The 24,853-nt window shown below is 45.1% G+C and overlaps 1 protein-coding gene across 1 annotated transcript; it reads right to left on the minus strand.

The window, feature by feature from the left end:
- Positions 1-599: 599 nt before the first annotated feature.
- On the minus strand, positions 600-24,853 carry oplah (5-oxoprolinase, ATP-hydrolysing). The gene is made up of 27 exons (XM_038972883.1): positions 24,715-24,853; positions 22,500-22,755; positions 22,083-22,274; positions 20,710-20,824; positions 18,125-18,248; positions 15,918-16,113; positions 15,559-15,724; positions 13,932-14,070; positions 13,520-13,587; positions 12,639-12,955; positions 12,217-12,329; positions 10,447-10,617; positions 9,927-10,064; positions 9,660-9,798; positions 9,337-9,449; positions 8,773-8,924; positions 5,328-5,488; positions 5,050-5,151; positions 4,714-4,888; positions 4,184-4,368; positions 3,846-3,992; positions 2,859-2,993; positions 2,395-2,544; positions 2,125-2,282; positions 1,841-2,001; positions 1,583-1,680; positions 600-1,398 (listed from the first exon to the last, which is right to left on the minus strand). The coding sequence occupies exons 2-27, from the start codon at positions 22,668-22,670 to the stop codon at positions 1,237-1,239; spliced, it is 3,948 nt and encodes a 1,315-aa protein (XP_038828811.1). The 5' UTR covers positions 22,671-22,755; positions 24,715-24,853; the 3' UTR covers positions 600-1,236.

Genomic DNA, 24,853 nt, shown 5'->3' on the forward strand with positions numbered 1-24,853 from the left:
TCCATGCATGCATGCCTGCACCCCTTCCCCTGACCCCCCCCCCCCCCCCTCTCAAACACTCCTGCTGTGTCTCCTAATCTCCCAGAACACCCTGGAATTCATATTGGGGTCGGGGCTTTAGTTTGAGGGGATACTGTAAACCTAGGCACCATGCAGGGGTTAGTGTTGTAACTGAGGCCTGTGAGCGCAATCATTGTACTCATTATTATTTTGTGTCATGTGGTGTTCTGAACACAGGGTGGCAGTGCAAGAACAGCAAACCAGAGGGGTCAGACATTTTGGCTTTGTGTGTGTGTGAATTTTGATAACTACTTTCCTTGCTTCTCTGGGAGACTCAAATGGATATTCCTTGATGCCTCAACCCATTGGATGAGCAATGAGTTTTGAGAAGGAGAGTATGCAATTGAGATGCTCCCTGTTGTCAGGGCTGTGCTCACACTGCTACTGTAAAACCTCATGAATGTTTTAAATGGCGTCATTTTTCAATAAATAAATGGCAAGCTTTCAAATGTAGTCAATTGGTATCACAACTGCATGTATCCATCTCCAAACTAGTTGTATAATAATGGAATGAAAATCAAAGTTCCACACAGAACAAATCCAATGCAGCGATTTACTGTATACATCTGATCCAAAGGTCGGCTAGTCTTCGTTACACCTCAACAGATTTGAAGAGTAATGTTTCAAGTCTAGTTAGTTCGCACCCTTGAAGCCATACAACTGTATAATCTAGTGTTGCTTTTACATCCTGTTTCTAATCAGTTGTGGTGAGAGGCAGCAGACTAGTCTAGAAGAGCGTAGACTAGATGTCTACAGATAGCTTTAACACACTGTGTTGCCTAAGCTTAAAGGAAAATACAACAAACGATACTGTTGACAGGTCAGGTTAACCCTTGACCTGACTGAATCTAGGCCTAAAGGTCTACTGTCTTCAGAGGATTCAACTTGTTTCATTAACTCCCCTACCGGTGAAACAATTTCCATGTTTGTCTCTGTGCAAACTCAGAAGTACTGTAAAGGACATACCACTAGCATCCTTTTAAACACTGTGGTATGGGTTGTTGACTACAGACATGAAAAAAGGCATTGTTCAAGGCCTAAAAAAACCTGGACATGAACGCATTAGCATTTTAAAAGCTCTCTCCAGCCTTCATCTTTGGAGTTTTTCAGCACATCTCTCATCTTCTTAGTGGAACTGTGTCTCTTTCCCCTCCAGCTCTGGCCTGTCGCCTGTTCTCATACACCCTCCTGTGCCATGCGATACTCAAACACACTGCCCCTCTCGGAGAAGTTGTCATTGAAGCGCCTGCACTTTTTAAGGAGTCTTCCATCCCCAGCTGTTTGCTTGTCCTCCTCACCATATCCACCTCCGCCAGGTGTGTACAGGCAAAACATATCCTGCAACAAAGAAACACACAGATGGTCAATCAACACACACACTCAGAACAAAAGACAAGCCTGAACACGAGTACAATGCAACAACACTAACAGGCCCATAGTGGGCAGTACACCACACCAACAGGCCCATGCAGATGTGCCACACAGACAAACTCCGACAGCCATGACAGTAGTCTAGTCTCACCCCAGGCTCCAGGCTCACAGTGGTCTTGGCCCCCAGGTTGAGAACCCTTCCATCTGCTCTGTGGAGCTGGTTCAGGCCTGATGCCCCACAGCCACCCCCTAAGAGAGAGAGAACAGAATACAGTGAACAACAAACCATAGAAGATGTTATGACTGGAAGACATGGCGGTACAAAACAACAGACAGCTACTCAATCAAAACTACACAGACATTATCATACTAATAAAGGTCATTGGAGAGGTCATAGGTGAGAGATTACCATGGAGACCATAGGGTCGGGTGGAGCGCCTCTCTGTCAGAACTGACAGGACCACCTTATTCCTGAACAGGAGCTTCCGGATCACCCCGTCTCCTCCACGGTACTCCCCTGCACCCCCCGAGCCGGGCCGCAGGGAGAAGTGCTCCAGAACCACAGGGTACCTGAGAATCAGATCAACAGGACAGAAGAAATGATTGCAAGACAACTACTATGGAACTGAATGTTAAGTCATTGCCTTTCTCACTGTAGAAGGTTAAAGCCTCTATTATAAATCCTCCACCCACCTCTTCTCCAGAATCTCTGGGTCGGTGATGCGTGTGTTAGTCATGTGACTGTGGACACCGCTCCGCCCAGTCCAGCCTGGACCCGCCCCTGCTCCCCCGGCAACCGTCTCGTAGTAACCGCTCCCCTCGCTCCCGAAAGTCACATTGTTCATGCAACCCTGAGTGTGAGTGAGAAGAAACGAGAGAGTGAGGGCTGGTAACACTCAAACATCAAGACTATTGCTCCATATGGAACTGTAGCAGGACTTTCCAGTAGCAGCTCTCTCCTACCTGTGAGGCAGCGCAGACCTCGAAGGCGCGGAAGATGACATCAACCACCCGCTGTGACGTCAGTACATTCCCCCCCACCACAGCGGCATTCTGGGAAGGCTGGAGAATGGAGCCGCTGGGAATGATGACCTTGATTGGAGTGAGACAGCCCTGAGAGACAGTGGCTTAATTAATACATTCTCAATATAGAGACACTGTTTCACATATCATAATAATACAAATATTATTATTATTATTATTATTATTATGTGGCCACATTCTGCATTCAGTGCAGACATGTCATTAGAAGTGATCATATCACCTAAAGGACAACTCTTCCATACAAAAGAAACCTACAGCTGTAGGTATACTGAGCCCAAACTTCAACGTTGCAGTATCCATGATCCCCCACCAGAGGTCCTAGCATATGTTTCCCATTACTGACTTTGTTCTGTGGTGGATTGAGAATGTGAATGATGTCTGACCTGGTTGAGGGGGATGTCTTGGCCCACCATGCAGCGCAGGCAGTAGATGAGGGCAGAGAAGGTGATGGCACGAGGGGCGTTGCAGTTCCCCCACACCTCTGTTCCCGTCCCTGTGAAGTCAAACACTGCACTCCCCTGGGAGGGACGATAGCGAGATACAGGGATAGAGAGAACGAGAGAGAGGGATAGAGGGAACAAGGGATAGAGAGAACGAGGGATAAAGATAACAAGAGATAGAGAGAACGAGAGAGAGTGATAGAGAGAGGGAACGAGAGAGGGATAGAGAGAACGAGGGATAAAGATAACAAGAGATAGAGAGAACAAGAGAGAGGGATAGAGAGAGGGAACGAGAGAGGGATAGAGAGAACGAGGGATAAAGATAACAAGAGATAGAGAGAACAAGAGAGAGGGATAGAGAGAGGGATAGAGAGAACGAGGGATAAAGATAACAAGAGATAGAGAGAGGGATAGAGGGAACGAGAGAGACGGATAGAGGGAACGAGAGAGAGGGATAGAGAGAGGGATAGAGGGAACGAGAGAGAGGGAGAGAGAACGAGAGAGGGATAGAGAGAACGAGAGAGGGATAGAGAGAACGAGGGATAAAGATAACAAGAGAGAGAGAGAACGAGAGAGAGGGATAGAGGGAACAAGAGAGAGGGATAGAGAGAGGGATAGAGGGAACGAGAGAGAGGGATAGAGGGAATGAGAGAGGGATAGAGAGAGGGATAGAGGGATAGAGAGAGGGATAGAGAGAGGGATAGAGGGAACGAGAAAGGAGCAGTAATGTTGATTAACATTATTAACAGTAGTTGTTGCCCAGTCTTGATGGTGGGTAGCACACTGGTTGCCAGATCTGTCTATTTTAACCAACACTTCTCTCGTGTTCGTAGGCCTGACAAACACGAAAGAGCAAGAGGAGTTTGCTCCAGTACAAACAGATCTGGCGCCCCAGCCATGCTAGATGGTTAGTATTAGATCTCCACCCACCTCGTGCTCATTAATCTGGACCCGCAATCTGATTGGTGTTCCATCGTCCATTAAGTCCTCTGCCTCCACCTCCAGGGAGCCTGTTTGTTGCCGCCGGCAACGGGCAAACTCTTTCAACATGTCTCTCACCGCCAGTTCTGCATTGGACTGGAATAACACACACACACACACACACACACACACACACACACACACACACGTCAGATTACACAAAGACAAACACCTGAACAGGAATGCTTCCCACTCCATTTATAATGTGATATGACCTAAGAATCCAAATAAAGCGAATAGAATACAGCCCAACTGAAAGAAGCATCTCACAGTGACGTCCTCCTCACCTGGATGTACCCCATGTAGGCCTGCACCACAGCCAGCCCATAGCTGTCAATCAACTCCCCCACCAGCGTGCTCCCTCGCTGATTGGCTGCCACTTGAGCTCGCAGGTCTGACAGGTTGTCATGGAGATTGCGAGTCCCAGAGCAGTCTGGGTACTGAGCCGGAGCCATGAGGGCTTCAGTTACAGCTGACAAAGGAGGAGAAAGAAAGAAAGAGAGAGAGAGAGAGAGAGAGAGAAAGATCAGTACAATGCCATGGAAACATTATTTCAAAACAGATCCTGGAGTGCTTTGAATTCATAGGATTTAAGCCAGTCAGACAAGTCTCATGGTGTGTTTAGTGAAGCTCAACATATCCTATTGTGACTATAGCTTTACACTGAAAGCCACTGCTACCAACATCTCTTGGCTACAACACATTATACAGCCAACTGATAACAACACACTATCTCAATGACTGCCTGTGCCAAGCAGATATTACAACATATTGGCTCTCCCTTTCATAAGGGTTCCTCTCCGTAGAACTTCCTCACCCTCCTCCTGGAAGACTCCAGCAGTGACCAGTTTGAAGGAGGTGAAGACAGCACCCTCCTGCTGCAGTGACGTGGAGTGGGGGGGCATGGAGCCCGGGGTAATCCCCCCGATGTCTGCATGGTGCCCCCTACTGGCCACAAAGAACACTGGCCCACTCACACCTCTCCTGAACACCTGAGAGGGACAGAGAGCGCGATATATAGTGATAAGGGGCTCCAGGCCCCCCCACCCCGGGCTCCAGGCCCCCCCACCCCGGGCTCCAGGCCCCCCCACCCCGGGCTCCAGGCTCCCGACTCCACCTCATGTTTCTAGGGACTATTATAAGTGAAACTCACCGGAGTGATGACAGTGAGGTCAGGGAGGTGACTGCCTCCTGCACATGGATGGTTACTCAAAATCACATCACCCTCTTTAATGATGCTCCCTATGGATTTGATCTGTAGATGACAACGATAGAAATAAGGAAAGCGGGACAGAGAGACATGACAATTTACTCTTCCTGGCTTAGTGTATCAATGTCTCCACTTCCCCAAATACTTGCTTAGTATGTTTTGCAGACTTTTAATAGATTGTTAAAGCAGTGAATTGTCATGCTTGCAGTGATCGTCCAGACCTGGTATTGGACGGTCTCCTGCATGGCTCCCAGGTGAACAGGGATGTGTGGTGCGTTGGACACCAGGCCTCCGTCAGGACCAAACACAGCGCAGGAAAAGTCCAGACGCTCCTTGATGTTGGTGGAGATGGAGGTTCTCTGGAGCACTCTGCCCATCTGTTCTGTAGATGCATGAGACCATGGGGCATTTAATGGAGACTTCAGGGAAAACTTACAGTGGTGTTTTGCTTGTTTTCAGTTAGTTACCTTTCTTTTACTTAAATGGCAATGATTATGGTAAATGGCAATGGTACAGTTGAAGTCGGACGTTTACATACACTTAGGTTGGAGTCATTAAAACCCGTTTTTCAACCACTCCACACATTTCTTGTTAACAAACTATAGTTTTGGCAAGTCGGTTAGGACATCTACTTTGTGCATGACAAGTAATTTTTACAGCAATTGTTTACAGACAGATTATTTCACTGTATCAAAATTCTAGTGGGTCAGAAGTTTACATACACTAAGTTGACTGTGCCTTTAAACAGCTTGGAAAATTACAGAAAATAATGTCATGTATTTAGAAGCTTCTGATAGGCTAATTTACATAATTTGAGTCAATTGGAGGTGTACCTGTGGATGTATTTCAAGGCCTACCTTCAAACTCAGTGCCTCTTTGCTTGACATCATGGGAAAATCAAAAGAAATCAGCCAAGACCTCAGAAAAAAATATTGTAGACCTCCACAAGTCTGGTTCATCCTTGGGAGCAATTTCCAAACGCCTGAAGGTACCACGTTTATCTGTACAGTCGTGGCCAAAAGTTTTGAGAATGACACGCATATTAATTTTCACAAAGTCTGCTGCCTCAGTTTGTATGATATTTGCATATACTCCAGAATGTTATGAAGAGTGATTAGATGAATTGCAATTAATTGCAAAGTCCCTCTTTGCCATGCAAATGAACTGAATCCCCCAAAAACATTTCCACTGCATTTCAGCGATGCAACAAAAGGACCAGCTGACATCATGTCAGTGACACTCTTGTGAACACAGGTGTGAGTGTTGCCGAGGACAAGGCTGGAGATCACTCTGTCATGCTGATTGAGTTCAAATAACAGACTGGAAGCTTCAAAAGAAGGATGGTGCTTGGAATCATTGTTCTTCGTCTGTCAACCATGATTACCTGCAAGGTAACACGTGTCGTCATCATTGCTTTGCACAAAAAGGGCTTAGCAGGCAAGGATATTGCTGCCAGTAAGACTGCGCCTAAATCAACCATTTATCGGATCATCAAGAACTTTAAAGAGAGCGGTTCAATTGTTGTGAAGAAGGCTTCAGGGCGCCCAAGAAAGTCCAGCAAGCGCCAGGACCATCTCCTAAAGTTGATTCAGCTGTGGGATCGGGGCACCTCCAGTACAGAGCTTGCACCAGGAATGGCAGCAGGCAGGTGTGAGTGCATCTGCACGCACAGTGAGACAAAGACTTTTGGAGGATGGCCTGGTGTCAAGGGCAGCAAAGAAGCCACTTCTCTCCAGGAAAAACATCAGGGACAGACTGATATTCTGCAAAAGGTACAGGGATTGGACTGCTGAGGACTGGGGTAAAGTCATTTTCTCTGATGAATCCCCTTTCCGATTGTTTGGGGCATCCGGAAAAAAGCTTGTCCGGAGAAGACAAGGTGAGCACTACCATCAGTCCTGTGTCATGCCAACAGTAAAGCATCCTGAGACCATTCATGTGTGGGGTTGCTTCTCAGCCAAGGGAGTGGGCTCACTCACAATGTTAACTAAGAACACAGCCACGAATAAAGAATGGTACCAACACATCCTCCGAGAGCAACTTCTCCCAACCATCCAGGAATAGTTTGGTGACGAACAATGCCTTTTCCAGCATGATGGAGCACCTTGCCATAAGGAAAAAGTGATAACTAAGTGGCTCGGAGAACAAAACATCGATATTTATGGTTCCAAGCCAGGAAACTCCCCAGACCTTAATCCCATTGAGAACTTGTGGTCAATCCTCAAGAGGCGGGTGGACAAACAAAACCCACAAATTCTGGCAAACTCCAAGCATTGATTATGCAAGAATGGGCTGCCATCAGTCAGTATGTGGCCCAGAAGTTAATTAACAGCATGCCAGGGCGGATTGCAGAGGTCTTGAAAAATAAGGGTCAACACTGCAGATATTGACTCTTTGCATCAACTTCATGTAATTGTCAATACAAGCCTTTGACACTTATGAAATGCTTATAATTATACTTCAGTATTCCATAGTACCATCTGACAAAAATATCTAAAGACACTGAAGCAGCAAACTTTGTGGAAATTAATATTTGTGTCATTCTCAAAACCTTTGGCCATGACTGTACAAACAATAGTACGCAAGTATAAACACCATGGGACTACGCAGCCGTCATACCAGACTACGGTTTGCAACTGCACATGGGGACAAAGATCGTACTTTTTGGAGAAATGTCCTCTGGTCTGATGAAACAAAAATAGAACTCTTTGGCCATAATGACCATCGTTATGTTTGGAGGAAAAAGGGGGAGTCTTGCAAGCCGAAGAACACCATCCCAACCGTGATGCACGGGGTGGCAGCGTCATGTTATGGGGGTGCTTTGCTGCTGGTGGGACTGGTGCACTTCACAAAATAAATGGCATCATGAGGCAGGAAAATTATGTGGATATATTGAAGCAACATCTCAAGACATCAGTCAGGAAGTTAAAGCTTGGTCACAAATGGGTCTTCCAAATGGACAATGACCCCAAGCATACTTCCAAAGTTGTGGCAAATGGCTAAGGACAACAAAGTCAAGGTATTGGAGTGGCCATCACAAAGTGCTGACCTCAATCCTATAGAAAATCTGTGGGCAGAACTGAAAAAGCGTGTGCGAGCAAGGAGGCCTACAAACTGACTCAGTTACACCAGCTCTGTCAGGAGGAATGGGCCAAAATTCACCCAACTTATTGTGGGAAGCTTGTGGAAGGCTACCCGAAACGTTTGACCCAAGTTAAACAATTTAAAAAGGCAATGCTACCAAATACTAATTGAGTGTATGTAAACTTCTGACCCACTGAGAATGTGATGAAAGAAATAAAAGCTGAAATAAATCATTCTCTCTACTATTATTCTGACATTTCACATTCTTAAAATAAAGTGGTAATCCTAACTGACCTAAGACAGGGAATTTTTACTTGGATTAAATGTCAGGAATTGTGACAAACTGAGTTTAAATGTATTTGGCTAAGGTGTATAAACTTCCGACTTCAACTGTAAATGGCAATGATTTTCTCCATGATAAGTTTGACACTCCCTATCCCTCATTTTTCTGCATCCTCGACTCACATCCATTTCCCTCTCAGCTATCCACCGGTTATCCTCTATCCGTTTTCACACTATCCTCCCCACCCTCCTCTTTCCCATCCCCCTCCCTCGGTCCCTCCTCCCTGGGTACTAACGGACCTGCGATGCTCATGAAGCGATGGGAGAAGATGGAGAGCTGCACAGTGTTGAGTTCAGTTCCCAGGAGGCAGTGGGGGTCGGAGCCCACGGCGATGCACACATCACCCCCTTCTGTCAGATGTGCCACACAGCTGGGCTCCACCAGGATGGTGCTGCGAGGAAACAACCCAATGACACTGTCTAAAACAGTACTTACAGAGGACATTACTCTGGTCTATAGCAGTGGTTCTCAGTCCTGGTCCTGGGGACCCAAAGGGGTGATTTTTTTGTTTTTTTGCCCTAGCACTACATACCTGATTCAAATCATCAAAGCCTGATGAAGAGTTGATGATTTGAATCAGGTCACCCCTTTAGGTCCCCAGGACCAGGATTGAGAACCACCGGTCTATAGAATGCCAGCATAATCTAACCCAACGGGTGTAATTCAGTGGCTATTTTAGGCTTGAAAACTAATCTGAATTTAGTATTTGCAATGTCATTATTTGTAAATACTCCAAGGTAGCCTTGTCCCTTGTCCCTTCTCCCTTCCTGACACTTAAGTGATACAGCATGACAAATACACACCTGTTCTTGTCTATGATGATGGCTGGACCGGGGATATTTTGGTCACATGTCAACTCCTCCCACAGGTAAACACTGGTATCCAGGTAACCGTCCTCAAAGTAACACTTGGTTATCTTAGGGATGGAAAAGAGGATATATTTGTGAGGATCCCAGGATGGAGCCATACATTAAATATACTGTAATACTACTTGTTACTCACATAAAAGGAGACTGTATTCACAGCCCCGTAAACACAGGTGAAAAAAGTGACATTACTTTGAGATTTACAGTAAGGAAACCGTGCTTGTGATGATTTGTGACTCTCAAAATACTAATCTCTTTACCGTAGTGGCTTTGAGAATTCCAGATCCCATCTTGGTGTTGGTCACAGATTTGATTCCGGACTTCCCAGAGCCCCTGACTCTGATGTCATCCACCATGATTGGCCGGTCTGGGATGGTGAAGCCAAACTCCTGCAGGTAGCTGGGAAGGAGAGAGAGGGAGGCAGGGGTACAGAGGGAACATGAGGGCTCCGTGCGATGGTTGTAGACGTAAGATCATTGGTTGTTATCATGAAGGAACACAGTGAGGGGGAAGGTTCATGTGCTCACCGCTTAGTGAAGGCACTACGGAAGTCCCCTGACTTACAAGACCGAGAGTTGCCGGGGTAACCTGTGGCTGTCACCATGAGAGCACAGTCTGTTTTCTCGTAACGCAGGTGGAGGAAAACCTCAGTGGTTATCTGAGAGCTGAGAGAGAAAGAGAGACAAGAAAGCATTGGTTCATTCTTAATTATAAACGGGTAGTTTGAGCCCTGAATGCTGATTGGCTGAAAGCTGTGGTATATCAGACTGTATACCACCGTTATGACCCAAAATAACTTTTCACTGTTTTAATTATGTTGGTAACCAGTTTATAATAGCAATAAGGCATCTCAGGGGTTTGTGGTATATGGCCAATAAACCACGGCTAAAGGCTGTATCAAGGCACTCTGCATAGCGTTGTGGAATAAGAACAGCCCTTAACCGTGGTATACTGGCCATATACCACACCTCCTCGGGCCATATTTCTTAATTATAGAACCCATACGATTGAAAAGAGTATGTGTGTGTGAGTGCTCATGTGTCTGACCTGCTGAAGCCGCGGTCTCTCAGGGTCTCTGTACAGCGCTGGGTCAGCTGCTCCACCCTGTGGTCCAGCTCAGAGAAGGAGCGAGGGTTGTACTGCAGAGAGCACGGCTCTTGGACCTCCTCCACCACGTCAGCCAGCGCCAGGCCGTAGGCCGACAACACACCACTGTACCTGGGACAGAGAGAGACAGATGGAGAGATGTACTATTTTATTTTTCAATAAACTTATGTAACACCTAAAGAGAAGAAGGAGGAACATTGAGTTTTATTTAATCTAGTGCTGAGCGATTAACCAATTTATTTATTTTTTGTTATTAAACAACTGACTGACGTCGTTTCAATTACTTGAATTCAATTTAGTTTGGGGTTTTTGTGAGCCCAACATGCCGCTTCTCTAGAGAGAAATAAAATCATTCACAATATATATTTTTGTATGTTTTATTGAAACCGAAGTCGAAAAGTGATGTTTTTTCTTCGAACCGACTTTAAAAAGCACTAATATCTCTCAGCACTCATTTCATCTAAGGGTGAGAGAAGGGAAATGTACCTAACGCTAACTTATACACTATAATACACAGCGTCTAGTGAAAGTCTACACACTCCTTGCAGTCTTCACATTTTGCTGCCTTATCTAAAAAGGGATTCAATTACATTTTTTTTTCTTCTAGAGAGATATACACAACCTACTCCACATTTACAAAGTGAAAGAAAGTTATAGATAACAAAGAATAAAGAAAAATATGTTTTGATTGTGTAGGTCTTCACAGACCAGAGCTAACACTAGGTGAAAGCACCTTCGGCAGCCCTTACAGCTGTGAATAATTGAATAAGATTCACTCACACTTGACTTTTCCCCCTACTAGCACTGACTGTTAGCTACTTTATTGAGGAAAATGTACTTATTATGACTGAGGTTGTCCCACCTAGCTGAATGCCCTAAATGTAAGTCTCTCTGGATAAGAGTGTCTGCTAAATGACTAAAATGTAAATGTACAGTAACGGATCAAACTGTCAAATGACATCGCAATAGGAACCAACAACCTCCTAGGCACCCGTTTTCCCTGGCCAAACACAAGCCTGGCATTTTCATGCCAACCTCTCGCTCACCCTCACTTTCTCCTTCTCCACCTGTCCCTCCTTGGAATACACAACCACCTGTGTACTAAACTCACTCCCTACTCCGACATGTGTAGACAGGAAACAGGACTCCCTACTCAGACATGTGTAGACAGGAAACAGGACTCCCTACTCAGACATGTGTAGACAGGAAACAGGACTCCCTACTCAGACATGTGTAGACAGGAAACAGGACTCCCTACTCAGACATGTGTAGACAGGAAACAGGACTCCCTACTCAGACATGTGTAGACAGGAAACAGGACTCCCTACTCAGACATGTGTAGACAGGAAACAGGACTCCCTACTCAGACATGTGTAGACAGGAAACAGGACTCCCTACTCAGACATGTGTAGACAGGAAACAGGACTCCCTACTCAGACATGTGTAGACAGGAAACAGGACTCCCTACTCAGACATGTGTAGACAGGAAACAGGACTCCCTACTCAGACATGTGTAGACAGGAAACAGGACTCCCTACTCAGACATGTGTAGACAGGAAACAGGACTCCCTACTCAGACATGTGTAGACAGGAAACAGGACTCCCTACTCAGACATGTGTAGACAGGAAACAGGACTCCCTACTCAGACATGTGTAGACAGGAAACAGGACTCCCTACTCAGACATGTGTAGACAAGAAACAAGACTCACTTGTGAATGAAGACGGTCTTCATACCTAAAGCTTGTGCGATGGCACACGCATGTTGCCCACCTGCTCCACCGAAACATGCCAACACATGCTGAGAGGTGTCATGTCCCTTAGCCTACACAGAAAGACAGAGGGCAAGCGACAGGGGGAGAGAGAGCAAGAGAGTCTTTGGAAAAGGCAGCAGAAACTTCTGTTCAACATGGAATGGTGGAATTATCAGCAACATCAGAGCACTGCTGTAGTCTAACAACAAACTCCACTGCTGTAGTCTAACAACAAACTCCACTGCTGTAGTCTAACAACAAACTCCACTGCTCATTTTGAATGTTTAAATGGGACTAATTCAAGTATTTCAACAAATGTCTCTAGTGAAACACCATACTACACAAAACAAACACATCAATATAATCCCTCCCATCAATACCTGTGTCAGTGCTCTGATTGGACGACACATGGCCTCGTTGGCCACTCTGATAAAACCCATAGCAACCTCCTCCATGCTCATCTCTGATTTGCCACTCATGACCTTGCTGTTGTTTGAATGGGCGCTTCCGTTGGCGCTGCTCTGGGATTGGTTGGTGGAGAGGAAGTGGTTGATCTCGCGGGTGAGCTGTTGGAAGTGCTCCATGGTTTCCTCGCTGGACAGAGGCTCGTCCTCTCCAGGACCAAAGATCCTGGGGAAGAAGGAGGGGAGCAGGCGGCCCAGAGCCAGGTTGGCATCCGTCACAGTCAGAGGACCACCTATGAAGATCATATAGGAATACCTGGACATTACACCAGGCCTTTGACCACACCACAACTCACAGATTGATGTCTTTTCTGTAGTATTACCAAACCATAAGTGTTCAGAATATAGGCAATACTATAAATAGCACACTTCCACATCAGGAGTCATACCATACCAACAGTAGCAGGAGAAAACTAAATGGTGTTGTAGGTTACTACAGTACCTCACTTGAGCTGTATCTAGAGCTGTTACATAATCTCGCATTTCTGTTGGAATTTGGGAGTTATTCCAACTTTTTTAAGCCTTCCCCCTCGGCTACACCATCTTTCTAGAGATGGGGTAGCGGAAAGGGACCAGAGAGGGAAAAGCTTCAGCCATACAGATGTTAAAATGTCTGTACATTTTAATTTAACTGAGTGGAACGGATTAAGGATAGAAATCTGTACCAGGGAGAAAAAGGGTAACAGCTCTATTCAACAGAGAAAAGGAGAGGAAAGAAGAGGAGAATGTGTGTGAGACAGAGAGAGGGACAGAGAGAGGGACAGAGAGAGGGACGGGGTGGGGGGCAGTATTCCTACCCTTTCTGTAGCAGGCTGGTCCTGGATGGGCACCAGCTGACTCTGGCCCCACAACAAACATCCCTGACCTGGGAACAAAGAGGGGAGATTTATGGGGTCACAACTATAATGTCACATTTCCCTCCCTGTAGACTGACTGGACTAGATTGACTTCCACCACATACACAGTCATTCCCTGTGGAAGTTATACATTGCCATCCAATGTTTGTCTAATGGGTTCATAGGTAGTAACTGTGGGTTAATGGTTTAGATATGGCAGAACAGTCTGAGCATAAATCACAAACACGAGAAAATAGATATTATACTTCCCAGACCTCCAAGCAACAGACTGTGTACAGTGAAGTCTATGTAAACATACAGTATGCTGAAAGTCCATATTCATACTATGTGTGAACCTGTTGTCCTGACTGACCTGAAGAAGAGGCGGGAGCCACCGCCTGCTGCTACGGTGTTGATGTCTAGCTGTGGGGCCTGCAGGGTGACGCCGGCCGTGGTGGCCTCAAACACGTGCTCATAGTGACCCGCGTAGCGACTCACATCTGTAGACGTGCCTAAAGGGGGCACAGAGTGGCCCAGAGTAGCTGTTAGGGGCATGAAGTGTAAAATAGCCAAAGTTTCCCTAAATGATGGAACGCTAGGACTTCATCAAACCAGTATTAGCGAATAATGTGAGATTTAGTCATCAAGGGCTTCAAAGAAGCCTTTGTCTAACATCCATCAGTACCATTACTGCTTCCTGCTATGATTGTTTCCTTTTAAACCCTTTAGTTCACACCTCTCTCTCTCTCAAAGTCAGCAACCCTTTAAGGCGTCCGCATGCTTCCCAGCCGAAACAGTTTGGAAGAGTTTGTGTATATATTATGACAACATTTTGTGATGTTTTCGTTCGTTTTGGACATCGGTAAGGGTTTTTTCGGCTGTCCAGGCACACAATTTTTTTCAGGGAGGCAAGCCGAAGTCGGTAGTAATAGAAGAATTTGTATGTTTAAGATAATGACTAAAGTATTCCACCCTGAAACCATATAATTGTATGAAATGTGTTAGAGTCATAATCCAATAATGTGTGTGACTAGACTTTTTAAGACTAGGCCATTGTGTTACTATTTCGCAATATGAGCAGGGTATAGTTGAGACATTCAAGGACAACTGAACTGTCGACTTGTGATAATGGTGAAACTAATAACTAGAAAGAGGCCTTCCCACCCTAGGGAGAAAAACTGTTAGAAACGGCTAGACTTGCAGAAGATGATGAAACATGTTGCAGAAGTGTGATAAACAATGTATGTGAACTGTGGAAAAATACAGCCCACCTAAAGAGAGGTGGAGTTTCTACTGAGGTGAGTTCATTTGTGTGTGTGTGCTATAAAAAGATTGTGTTCTCATTTTGAAGACAGAGCGCTCTCTGAATAAAGGACTGATCTATTGCAGACTGGGACTTTGTCTAATTCTTCATTAACCAGAGCCTTACAACCTCTGGGAATTGGTCAAAGCTTGAGTGATAGTTGAGTTCAACCATTGAGCTAGCAAAATTCTCGTGACAGGTAGTCAAAGTCTATTCGTCGATGATTGGTCAACAGTAGGGATTCTTCAATAAAGTCTTTGTTGTCATTCAACTCATTTTCATGCAAATGTTTTCATTGAGAAATACTGCAACAAACATCTTAGATGTAAAAATGCGCGACTAAGATCCTCGGCAAAAAGGTCAAAATTAATCACAGATTTCGTGAGTCATCTTCGATTAATTCTGACTCTTTGGAGGAAGTATATACTGGCTACGGAGTCTCAAAATGGACAAACAGTAGTATTTGTGCTTTTTTCTCATTTTTCATGCAAAGGTCTTTTAAAGGGATTATGCGAGTACACTCGTTCAGTTCATCTAGACAACTTCAGCTAGCCGCCAACTGAACAGAAGCATGCTGACGCCTTTACCCTCTTCCCCTGTCCTCATGCTATATAGGCTGCATATGGCCCCTCCCCCCCTTTAGCTGTTTCCTTCTTTTCCATTGTGCCCCCCCACTACATCCTGTGCTCCTCCTCACCCCCCATGTCGAACCCAATGACGGGCTTGTTCTCTGTCTGGCTGTAGGAGGTGATGGCGTAGCCCACCACACCCCCCGCGGGCCCAGACAGCACAGCCCGGGACCCACAGAACTGCTCCATGGGGGTGAGACCTCCATCAGACTGCATGAAGAGAACACTCACACCCTACAGTTGAGAGAGAGGCGGAGGGAGTACAGGAGGTTGAGAGAAGCAGTCATTTCAAGGTGTGTAGCTATACAGAATGTGACCTATAAGAGTATGATCTCTCTGCACACCTATGAGTGCTCAGTAAATACAGCTACACAACATTATGTTTACATAATAAAACACATATTTATTTACAAAAACACTGACTAACCTCCAGTCCACCTCTGAAGCCAGAGGTGAAGCCTTTCAAGTACTGACGGATTTTAGGTGTGAGGTAGGCATCGGCGCATACGGTGTACCCGCGTGGCACTGCCCTCACCATGGGCATGACCTCACTGGACAGGGACACCTGGGTGAAACCCAGCCTGCGCGCCAATGACCCAACAGCCTTCTCATGGGCAGACCACCTGACATACAGAGAGAGAGAGGAGTTCTCACATCAGATTCATTCCATTATGTTCCTGTCCAACATATAAACTCAGCAAAAAAAGAAACGTCCCCTTTTTCAAGACAATGTCTTTCAAAGATCATTCGTAAAAATCCAGATAACTTCACAGATCTTCATTGTAAAGGGTTTAAACACTGTTTCCCATGCTTGTTCAATGAACTATAAACAATTAATGAACATGCACCTGTGGAATGGTCGTTAAGACACTAACAGCTTACAGACGGTAGGCAATTAAGGTCACAGTTATGAAAACTTTGGACACTAAAGAGGCCTTTCTACTGACTCTGAAAAACACCAAAAGAAAGATGCACAGGGTCCCTGCTCATCTACGTGAACGTGACTTAGGCATGCTGCAAGGAGGCATCAGGACTGCAGATGTGGCCAGGGAAATAAATTGCAATGTCCGTACTGTGAGACGCCTAAGACAGCGCTACAGGGAGACAGGACAGACAGCTGATGGCAGACCATGTGTAAAAACACCTGCACAGTATCGGTATATCCAAACATCACATCTGCGGGACAGGTACAGGACAGCAACAACAACTGCCCGAGTTACACCAGGAACGCACAATCCCTCCATCAGTGCTCAGACTGTCCGCAATAGGCTGAGAGAGGCTGGACTAAGGGCTTGTAGGCCTGTTGTAAAGGCAGGTCCTCACCAGACATCACCGGCAACAACGTCGCCTATGGGCACAAACCCACCGTCGCTGGACTGGCAAAAAGTGCTCTTCACTGACGAGTCGCGGTTTTGTCTCACCAGGGGTGATGGTTGGATTTGCGTTTATCGTCGAAGGAATGAGCATTACATCGAGGCCTGTACTCTGGAACGGGATCAATTTGGAGGTGGAGGGTCCGTCATGGTCTGGGGCGGTGTGTCACAGCATCATCGGACTGAGCTTGTTGTAATTGCAGGCGATCTCAACGCTGTGCGTTACAGGGAAGACATCCTCCTCTCTCATGTGGTACCCTTCCTGCAGGCTCATCCTGACATGACCCTCCAGCATGACAATGCCACCAGCCATACTGCTCGTTCTGTGTGTGACATCCTGCAAGACAGGAATGTCAGTGTTCTGCCATGGCCAGCGAAGAGCCCGGATCTCAATCCCATTGAGCACGTCTGGGACCTGTTGGATCGGAGGGTGAGGGCTAGGGCCATTCCCCCCTAGAAATGTCCGGGAACTTGCAGGTGCCTTGGTGGAAGAATGGGGTAACATCTCACAGCAAGAACTGGCAAATCTGGTGCAGTCCATGAGGAGGAGATGCACTGCAGTACTTAATGCAGCTGGTGGCCACACCAGATACTGACTGTTACTTTTGATTTTGATCCCCCCTTTGTTCAGGGACACATTATTCCATTTCTGTTAGTCACATGTCTGTGGAACTTGTTCAGTTGTTGAATCTTATGTTCATACAAACATTTACACATGTTAAGTTTGCTGAAAATAAACGCAGTTGACAGTGAGAGGACGTTTCTGAGTTTAGTACTGTGAGGCAAACTGCAAAGTTAACTCATTAACTCGTACAGTGTTTTCTTGAAAAGTCTTTCAGTGCTCTCCCTCCTGTTGAAAGGTTGTGTGCTATGTGGTTATCAGACCTGGCATTAAGCCGGACAGTTCTGAAGGTGCCTTTACAATGTACTTACATCCAGCGACTTTAAATTACTTTACAGTTTGAAACGGAGTAGAAAGAACCCTGTAAGTCAATAAACGAGAACTCCCAGAGTGGATATAACAACGGAGAGAAACTCAACTTTCTAGATGGCAGGAGAAAAAGCACAGTGAAGGAGAAGAGGCCCAGTCTTCCTCTACCCTTCTCAGACTGACTGTTCATAACCTTCCACATCTACCACAGTGATCCCACACCAAGAAAAACAGGTCATCTGACACCAGGCACTATACACACACAACGACAATCTTTAAAGATAGTAAACTGGGAGAAACTCTTGCTGTCTGGGTTGGCAGTATACTGACGTGTAGGAGTGTAGCAGCAGAACAGCCAGGCTGTGGATCCCCCGGGACAGGACTCCTCTCAGATCGTCCTCCACACGCTGCATGTCCAGCTCACGCCACACCTCCAGGGAGTCCCCTGTACTGCCTGGAGGACAGAGACACAAGGCAGAGGTAAGGGACAGGTGTGTGTGTGGATACAAATTATTAACCAAAGCAGTTACCACTCAAACCTGTCATAAACTTGACAAACAGGAGGTAATAGTCCTGTGGGGATTTTGCATCTGAAAACTGTATATGTTGAAAAAGCTCTCCTTGTCAGTCATTGCCTGTGCCCATATAATTTCCATATCTAACAGGATATGGTCAAGAATACTGCACTCTCTGTGTTTAAATTTGTGTAATAATTAGTTTATTGTAAAATGGGTATTGTAATAGATTAAATGGTAAAAGACCCAATGCAGCCATTTTTATCTCAATATCAAATCATTTCTGGGTAATAATGAAGTACCTTACTGTGACTTTGTTTATTTCTGACCATTTTAATATAAAACAAATAGCTTATTAGCATAGAACAATTTCTCAAGAAAGAATTTTACTAGGACTATCTGAGAGTGGTTTGAGTGGGGAGGGAAAAACTGAAAATGTGCTGTTATTGGCAGAGAGGTGATGTCACCAGGCAGGCCACAATTCCATCCCACCCAAACAGGCAAACATTTCACGCGGTCTTTTCAAACAGCTCTTACACTAAATCTTCCTTTTCACAGTATTATTCCAACCTCATAGTGTGGAAATACACATACAGTGCAATGGGAAAGTATTCAGACCCCTTGACTTTTTCCACATTTTGTTACATTACAGCCTTATTCTAAAACGGTTAAATAATTTGTTGGTTTTTCTCCACACAATATCCCATAATGACAAAGGAAAATCAAGTTCACAATTTTTAGCTAATTTATTAAAAATTTAAAACGGAAAATATCACATTTACATACAGTACCAGTCAAAAGTTGACACCTGCTCATTCAAGGGTTTATCTTATTTGTACTATTTTCTACATGTGTTATTTCATAGTTTTGATGTCTTCACTATTATTTCTACAATGTAGAAAATAGTAAAAATAAAGAAAAACCCTTGAATGAGTAGGTGTCCAAACTTTTGACTGGTACTGTAAGTATTCAGACCCTTTATTCAGTACTTTGTTGAAGCAACTTTAGCAGCGATTACAGCCTCACGTCTTCTTGGGTATGACGCTACAAGCTTGGCACACCTGTATTTGGGGAGTTTCTCCCATTCTTCTCTGCAGATCCTCTCAAGCTCTTCTAGGTTAGATGGGGAGCGTTGCTGCACAGCTATTTTCAGGTCTCTCCAGAGATGTTCGATAGGGTTCTAGTCCGGGCTCTGGTCAGGCCACTCAAGGACATTCAGAGACTTGTCCTGCGTTGTCTTGGCTGAGTGCTTAGGGTCATTGTCCTGTTGGAAGGTGAACATTTGCCCCAGTCTGAGGTCCTGAGTGATCTGGAGCAGGTTTTCATCAAGGAGCTCTCTGTACTTTGCTCCGTTCATTTTCCCCCTCGATCCTGACTAGTCTTCCAGTCCCTGCTACTGAAAAACATCCCCACAGCATGATGCTGCCACCACGCTTCACTGTAGGGATGATATTGACCAGGTGATGAGCATTCAGGCCAAAGAGTTCAATCTTGGTTTAATCTGACCAGCGAATCTTGTTTCTCATGGTCTAAGAGTCTTTTAGGTGCCTTTTGGCAAACTCCAAACGGGTGGTCATGTGCCTATTACTGAGGAGTGGCTTCCGCCTGGCCACTCTACCATAAAGGCCTGATTGGTGGAGTGCTGCAGAGATGGTTGTCCTTCTGGAAGGTTCTGCCATCTCCACAGAGGAACTCTGGAGCTTTGTCAAAGTGACTATTGGGTTCTTGGTCACCTCCCTGACCAAGGACCTTCTCCGCCGATTGCGCAGTTTGGCCGGGCGGCCAGCACTAGGAAGAGTCTTGGTGGTTCCAAACTTCTTCCATTTAAGAATGATGGAGCCCACTGTTTTCTTGGGGACCTTCAATGCTGCAGACATTTTTTGGTCCCCTTCCCCAGATCTGTGCCTTGACACAATCCTGTCTCGGAGCTCTACTTACAATTCCTTCGACCTCATGGCTTGGATTTTGCTCTGACATGCACTGTCAACTGTGGGACCTTAGACTGGTTTGTGCCTCGTCCAATCAATTGAATTTACAACAGGTGGACTCCAACCACGTTTTAGAAACATCTCAAGGATAATCAATGGAAACAGGATACACCTGAGCTCAATTTCAAGTCTCATAGCCAAGGGTCTGAATAATTATGCAAATAACGTATGTTTTGTATTTTTTTATACATTTGCAAAAATTTCTAAAAACCTGTTTTCACTTTGTCATTATGGGGTATTGTGTGTATATTGAGGGGGAAATATTATTTAATCAACTTTAGAACAGGGCAGTAATGTAACAAAATGTGGAAAAAGTCAAGGGATCTGAATCCTTTCTGAATGCACTGTATAGTAGAGTCTGTGTAGCTGAAGGCCTGCATGTTATTGAGTTACTCCTGTGTAGTGCTGTTACCTGTGACAATACGCTTGGGTTCTTTCCTGGGTAGCTGGCAGCCATCTTGTCTAAGGACAACTCTCTCATCAACCTCAATGACCTCTTCATACAGCACGTCTGGAACAGCCACCTCCTGTCACACACACACACACACACCACACACCACACACAGTTAAGATACTTCAACTTGCAAATAATCTACAAGACTCCCAACTTTATAATTTTAATAAAACAACTCAGTATCCATGATGGTAGTTGATATTGGGTAAGAGCTGGCTGTCCTAGCTGGCCTGGAACAGGAAAAGTTGGGAAATGGTATTAGTCATCACTTACATATAAACCTTAGGACCTCCAACTAAAAATTATCAGAGAGCAGGGTCTGGTCCCAAAGGTGCAGCGGACAGCACAAAGCTGTTGCAATATCATTGGATATATGCTAGGTCAGTATGTCACCATAGTGACCTTTACGACAGTCAAAGTTCACTCGGACCAACAGTAGAACACAGGTCTGGGGACAAACTCCAAGACCAACCCCCATGAGTATATAGCCTACCCTCCCATTAACTGCCCATGGAACAGTTTTTCTGAGACAGCTGCATGTTCCGTGTCTGCACTGAGTGTTTGTTAATGCACATGCATCGATGTGTGTTTTTCATTCTATGCTGCCACACATCTTCCAGTAAGTACACGGTGTATTCATTCAGTCCCTGTTGCATCCCTTCCAACCCCTTAGCGCTCCCTGACAGGCCCACCTGTCCCTGGTAACAGAATGTAGATCTGTACTGTGAGCCCAGCAGGAGATGGGAGGGTGCAGCTGTAGTTCCAACAGGTCTCACACAGACCTACTGAGGAGCAGTGGTACACTCCAGATGTGCACCCTTACACTCCCATTACAACACAACTAAACACGTATACACAGTAGAACAATGTCAAAGTATTATTTGAAGAAACAGAGACAATTGTGAGCTCTGCCTCTCAAACCCTTGATGCAATAAATTGGGGACTTTATCTGAAGCAGTATTAGATCCTATTTTAAAGTATCACTTACTAACTTTGTTAGCTTAGTATAAACTTGTCTTTAAAGAGTCTACCTAAACATTACTGAATCATTTGAAACGCTTCAATGATAAGTGTACATTATTCCATTACCAAGCAACATAGTGGAAAAGTGCCGACTGCCACTTGTGTATAGTATAATCAGTGCTCAGTTAACCGTACCATTAGCACGGCCGGTGTGGTATTGTTCAAGTGAGCTATAATTCATTCATCAATACATTAGTGTCAGTCTCCGACAAGGCAGGACGTGACCCCCACCTCACCACCCCAAACAATGGAAAACTCTATTGTGCTGTAGCATCAACCCAGTCTCCATTCCATAGAGAAGCACTAACCAAATCGAAGAGCTTTGGCCGGGCTTGGGTGCCAATATGCAGCAGATCCTTGAACCCCTTTGTGACCAGGAGGGCAGTCCGCTCTCCTTGCCTCTCTAGCAGGGCATTGGTCGCCACTGTGGTGCCCATCCTGATCCAGCCAATCAGGGATGTCTCCACAGGCTGTTCCCTGGGAAAGGCCTGCCCAGTCTCCTGTGAACATAGCAGGATGTAGCGGGGGGGTTAGAGAGGATCACACATTAAGCACTGGTTAACCTCTGGTCTGCTGACGTCATGTCTGATCTCAGCTTGTCACAAGCTTTAACTAAAACTACTCTTCCTGCTCTCTTCATTTCTCCATAAACTACCTCTCTTTCTCATCTGTCTATTCCTTCGTCCTTTAATTCCTCTCCCCGTCTCTCCAGAGTTCCATCTCACCTCCTCCAGAACCCTGCGGATCCCCTCAGTTGGAGCGTCTTTGTAGTTCTGGGGGTCGTGGGACAGCAGTTTCAGGACCCTCTCCCGGCCGTCAGGTAATCGGGCAAAGACGTCGGTGAAAGTGCCACCGCGGTCGATAGCAAAATCAAACTTCCCTTCAGTCTCTGTCATCCTGAAGAAATTAAGGATGGACAGAGAACTGCTGCTCCTGAAATCCTGGACAAAACTACTCACTCAAGATGCAGTAATCTGGTTTCTGGAGAGATAGAGATATTTACATTACCAGTCAAAAGTTTGGACACACCTACACATTCAATTTTTTTTCTATTTTCTACCTTGTAGAATAATAGTGAAGACATCAACACTATGTGATAACACATGTGAAATCATGCTGTTAAAAAAGTGTTACATCAAAATCTATTTTATATGTTAGATTCTTCAAAGGAGCCACCCTTTGCCTTGATGACAGCTTTTCACACTCTTGGCATTCTCTCAACCAGCTTCATGAGGTAGTCACCTGGAATTAATTTCAATTAACAGGTGTGCCTAGTTAAAAAGTTAATTTGGGGAATTTATTTCCTTATTCATGCATTTGAGCTAATCAGTTGTGTCGTGACAAGGTAGGGGAGGTATAAAGAAGATAGCCCTATTTGGTAAAAGACCACGTCCATATCATGGCAAGAACAGCTCAAATAAGCAAAGAGAAACGACAGTTCATCCTTTCTTTAAGACATGAAGGTCAGTCAATGCGGAACATTTCAAGAACATTGAAAGTTTCATAAAGTGCAGTCGCAGAAACCATCAAGCGCTATGATGAAACTGGCTCTCATGAGGACTGCCACAGGAAAGGAAGACAGAGTTACCTCTGCTGCAGAGGATAAGTTCATTAGAGTTAACTGCACCTCAGATTACAGCCCAAATAAATGCTTCACAGAGTTCAAGTAAGACACATCTCAACATCAACTGTTCAGAGGAGACTGTGTGAATCAGACCTTAATGGCTGAATTGCTGCAAAGAAACCACTACTAATGGACACCAATAAGAAGAAGAGACTTGCTTGGGCCAAGAAATACGTGCAATGGACATTAGACCAGTTGAAAACTGTCCTTTGGTCTGATGAGTCCAAATTTTAGATTTTTGGTTCCAACCGCCGTGTCTTTGTGAGACACCGAGTAGGTGAACGGATGATTTCTGCATGTGTGGTTCCCACTGTGAAGCATGGAGGAAGAGGTGTGATGGTGCTTTGTTGGTAACACTGTCTGTGATTTATTTAGAATTTACGGCACACTTAACCAGAATGGCTACCACAGCATTCTGCAGTGATACGCCATCCCATCTGGTTTGCGCTTTGTTTTCAACAGGACAATGACCCAAAACACTCCTCCAGGCTGTGTATGGGCTATTTGAAGAAGGAGAGTGATGGAGTGCTGCATCAGATGACCTGGCCTCAACCCAATTGAGATGGTTTGGGATGAGTGGAACCACAGAGTGAAGGAAAAGCAACCAACAAAGTGCTCAGCATGTGGGAACTCCTTCAAGACTGTTGGAAAAGCATTCCAGGTGAAGCTGGTTGAGAGAATGCCAAGAGTGTGCAAAGCTGTTATCAAGGCAAAGGGTGGCTACTTTGAAGAATCTAAAATCTAAAATCTATTTTGATTTGTTTAACACTTTTTTGGTTACTACATGATTCCATGTGTGTTATTTCATGGTTTGATGTCTTCAGTGGTTCCACTACTGCATGTGCCACAGCAAATATATACTATATGCTACCAGAAGATTTGAAGACATAAGTGCACTCAATAGTGGTTTTGCACATATTACTATATTATAGCCCCTTATGTAAACACATAGTAGACTAGACTACGCCGAGGAATCGCTAACTGGAGAACAGTCTGGTGAGGACGGATGTAGTTTGTATCGCAGGCATACAGTCTTTATCAATCGGCAATATTGTGCACTGTTCTATTCATACAGCAAACTGTCATGAGCAATACATTCGACTAAATCAATGCAGCAATTACTATATTATTATCCTAATTGCTTTGGTCATAAATGACGGATTGCTCCATTTATGTAGGTCGTTCATTAGTCACTGATCCACGAGCGACCACTTTGTACTGCCGGTGTAGTGGTAGGTTGGCATGGCTTTAATACATTTTTCTCGGTCCGTTTTCAAAAGTTGATTGGGTAATTTTCCGATCTTTAGGCTACTTACGAGTCTTCTTGCTCTGGGTGTATCACTGATGATCCGATGTGTCGCAAATCCTTGCCAGTCGTCTATCGTCCTTTGGCGTTCTCCTTCCTCACTCTCACTCTTGTCTCAATGCAGGATATCTTTGCTCTGGTTGCCAAAG

Source organism: Salvelinus namaycush, chromosome 33 (genome assembly GCF_016432855.1).
Source record: "Salvelinus namaycush isolate Seneca chromosome 33, SaNama_1.0, whole genome shotgun sequence".
NCBI lineage: Eukaryota > Metazoa > Chordata > Actinopteri > Salmoniformes > Salmonidae > Salvelinus > Salvelinus namaycush.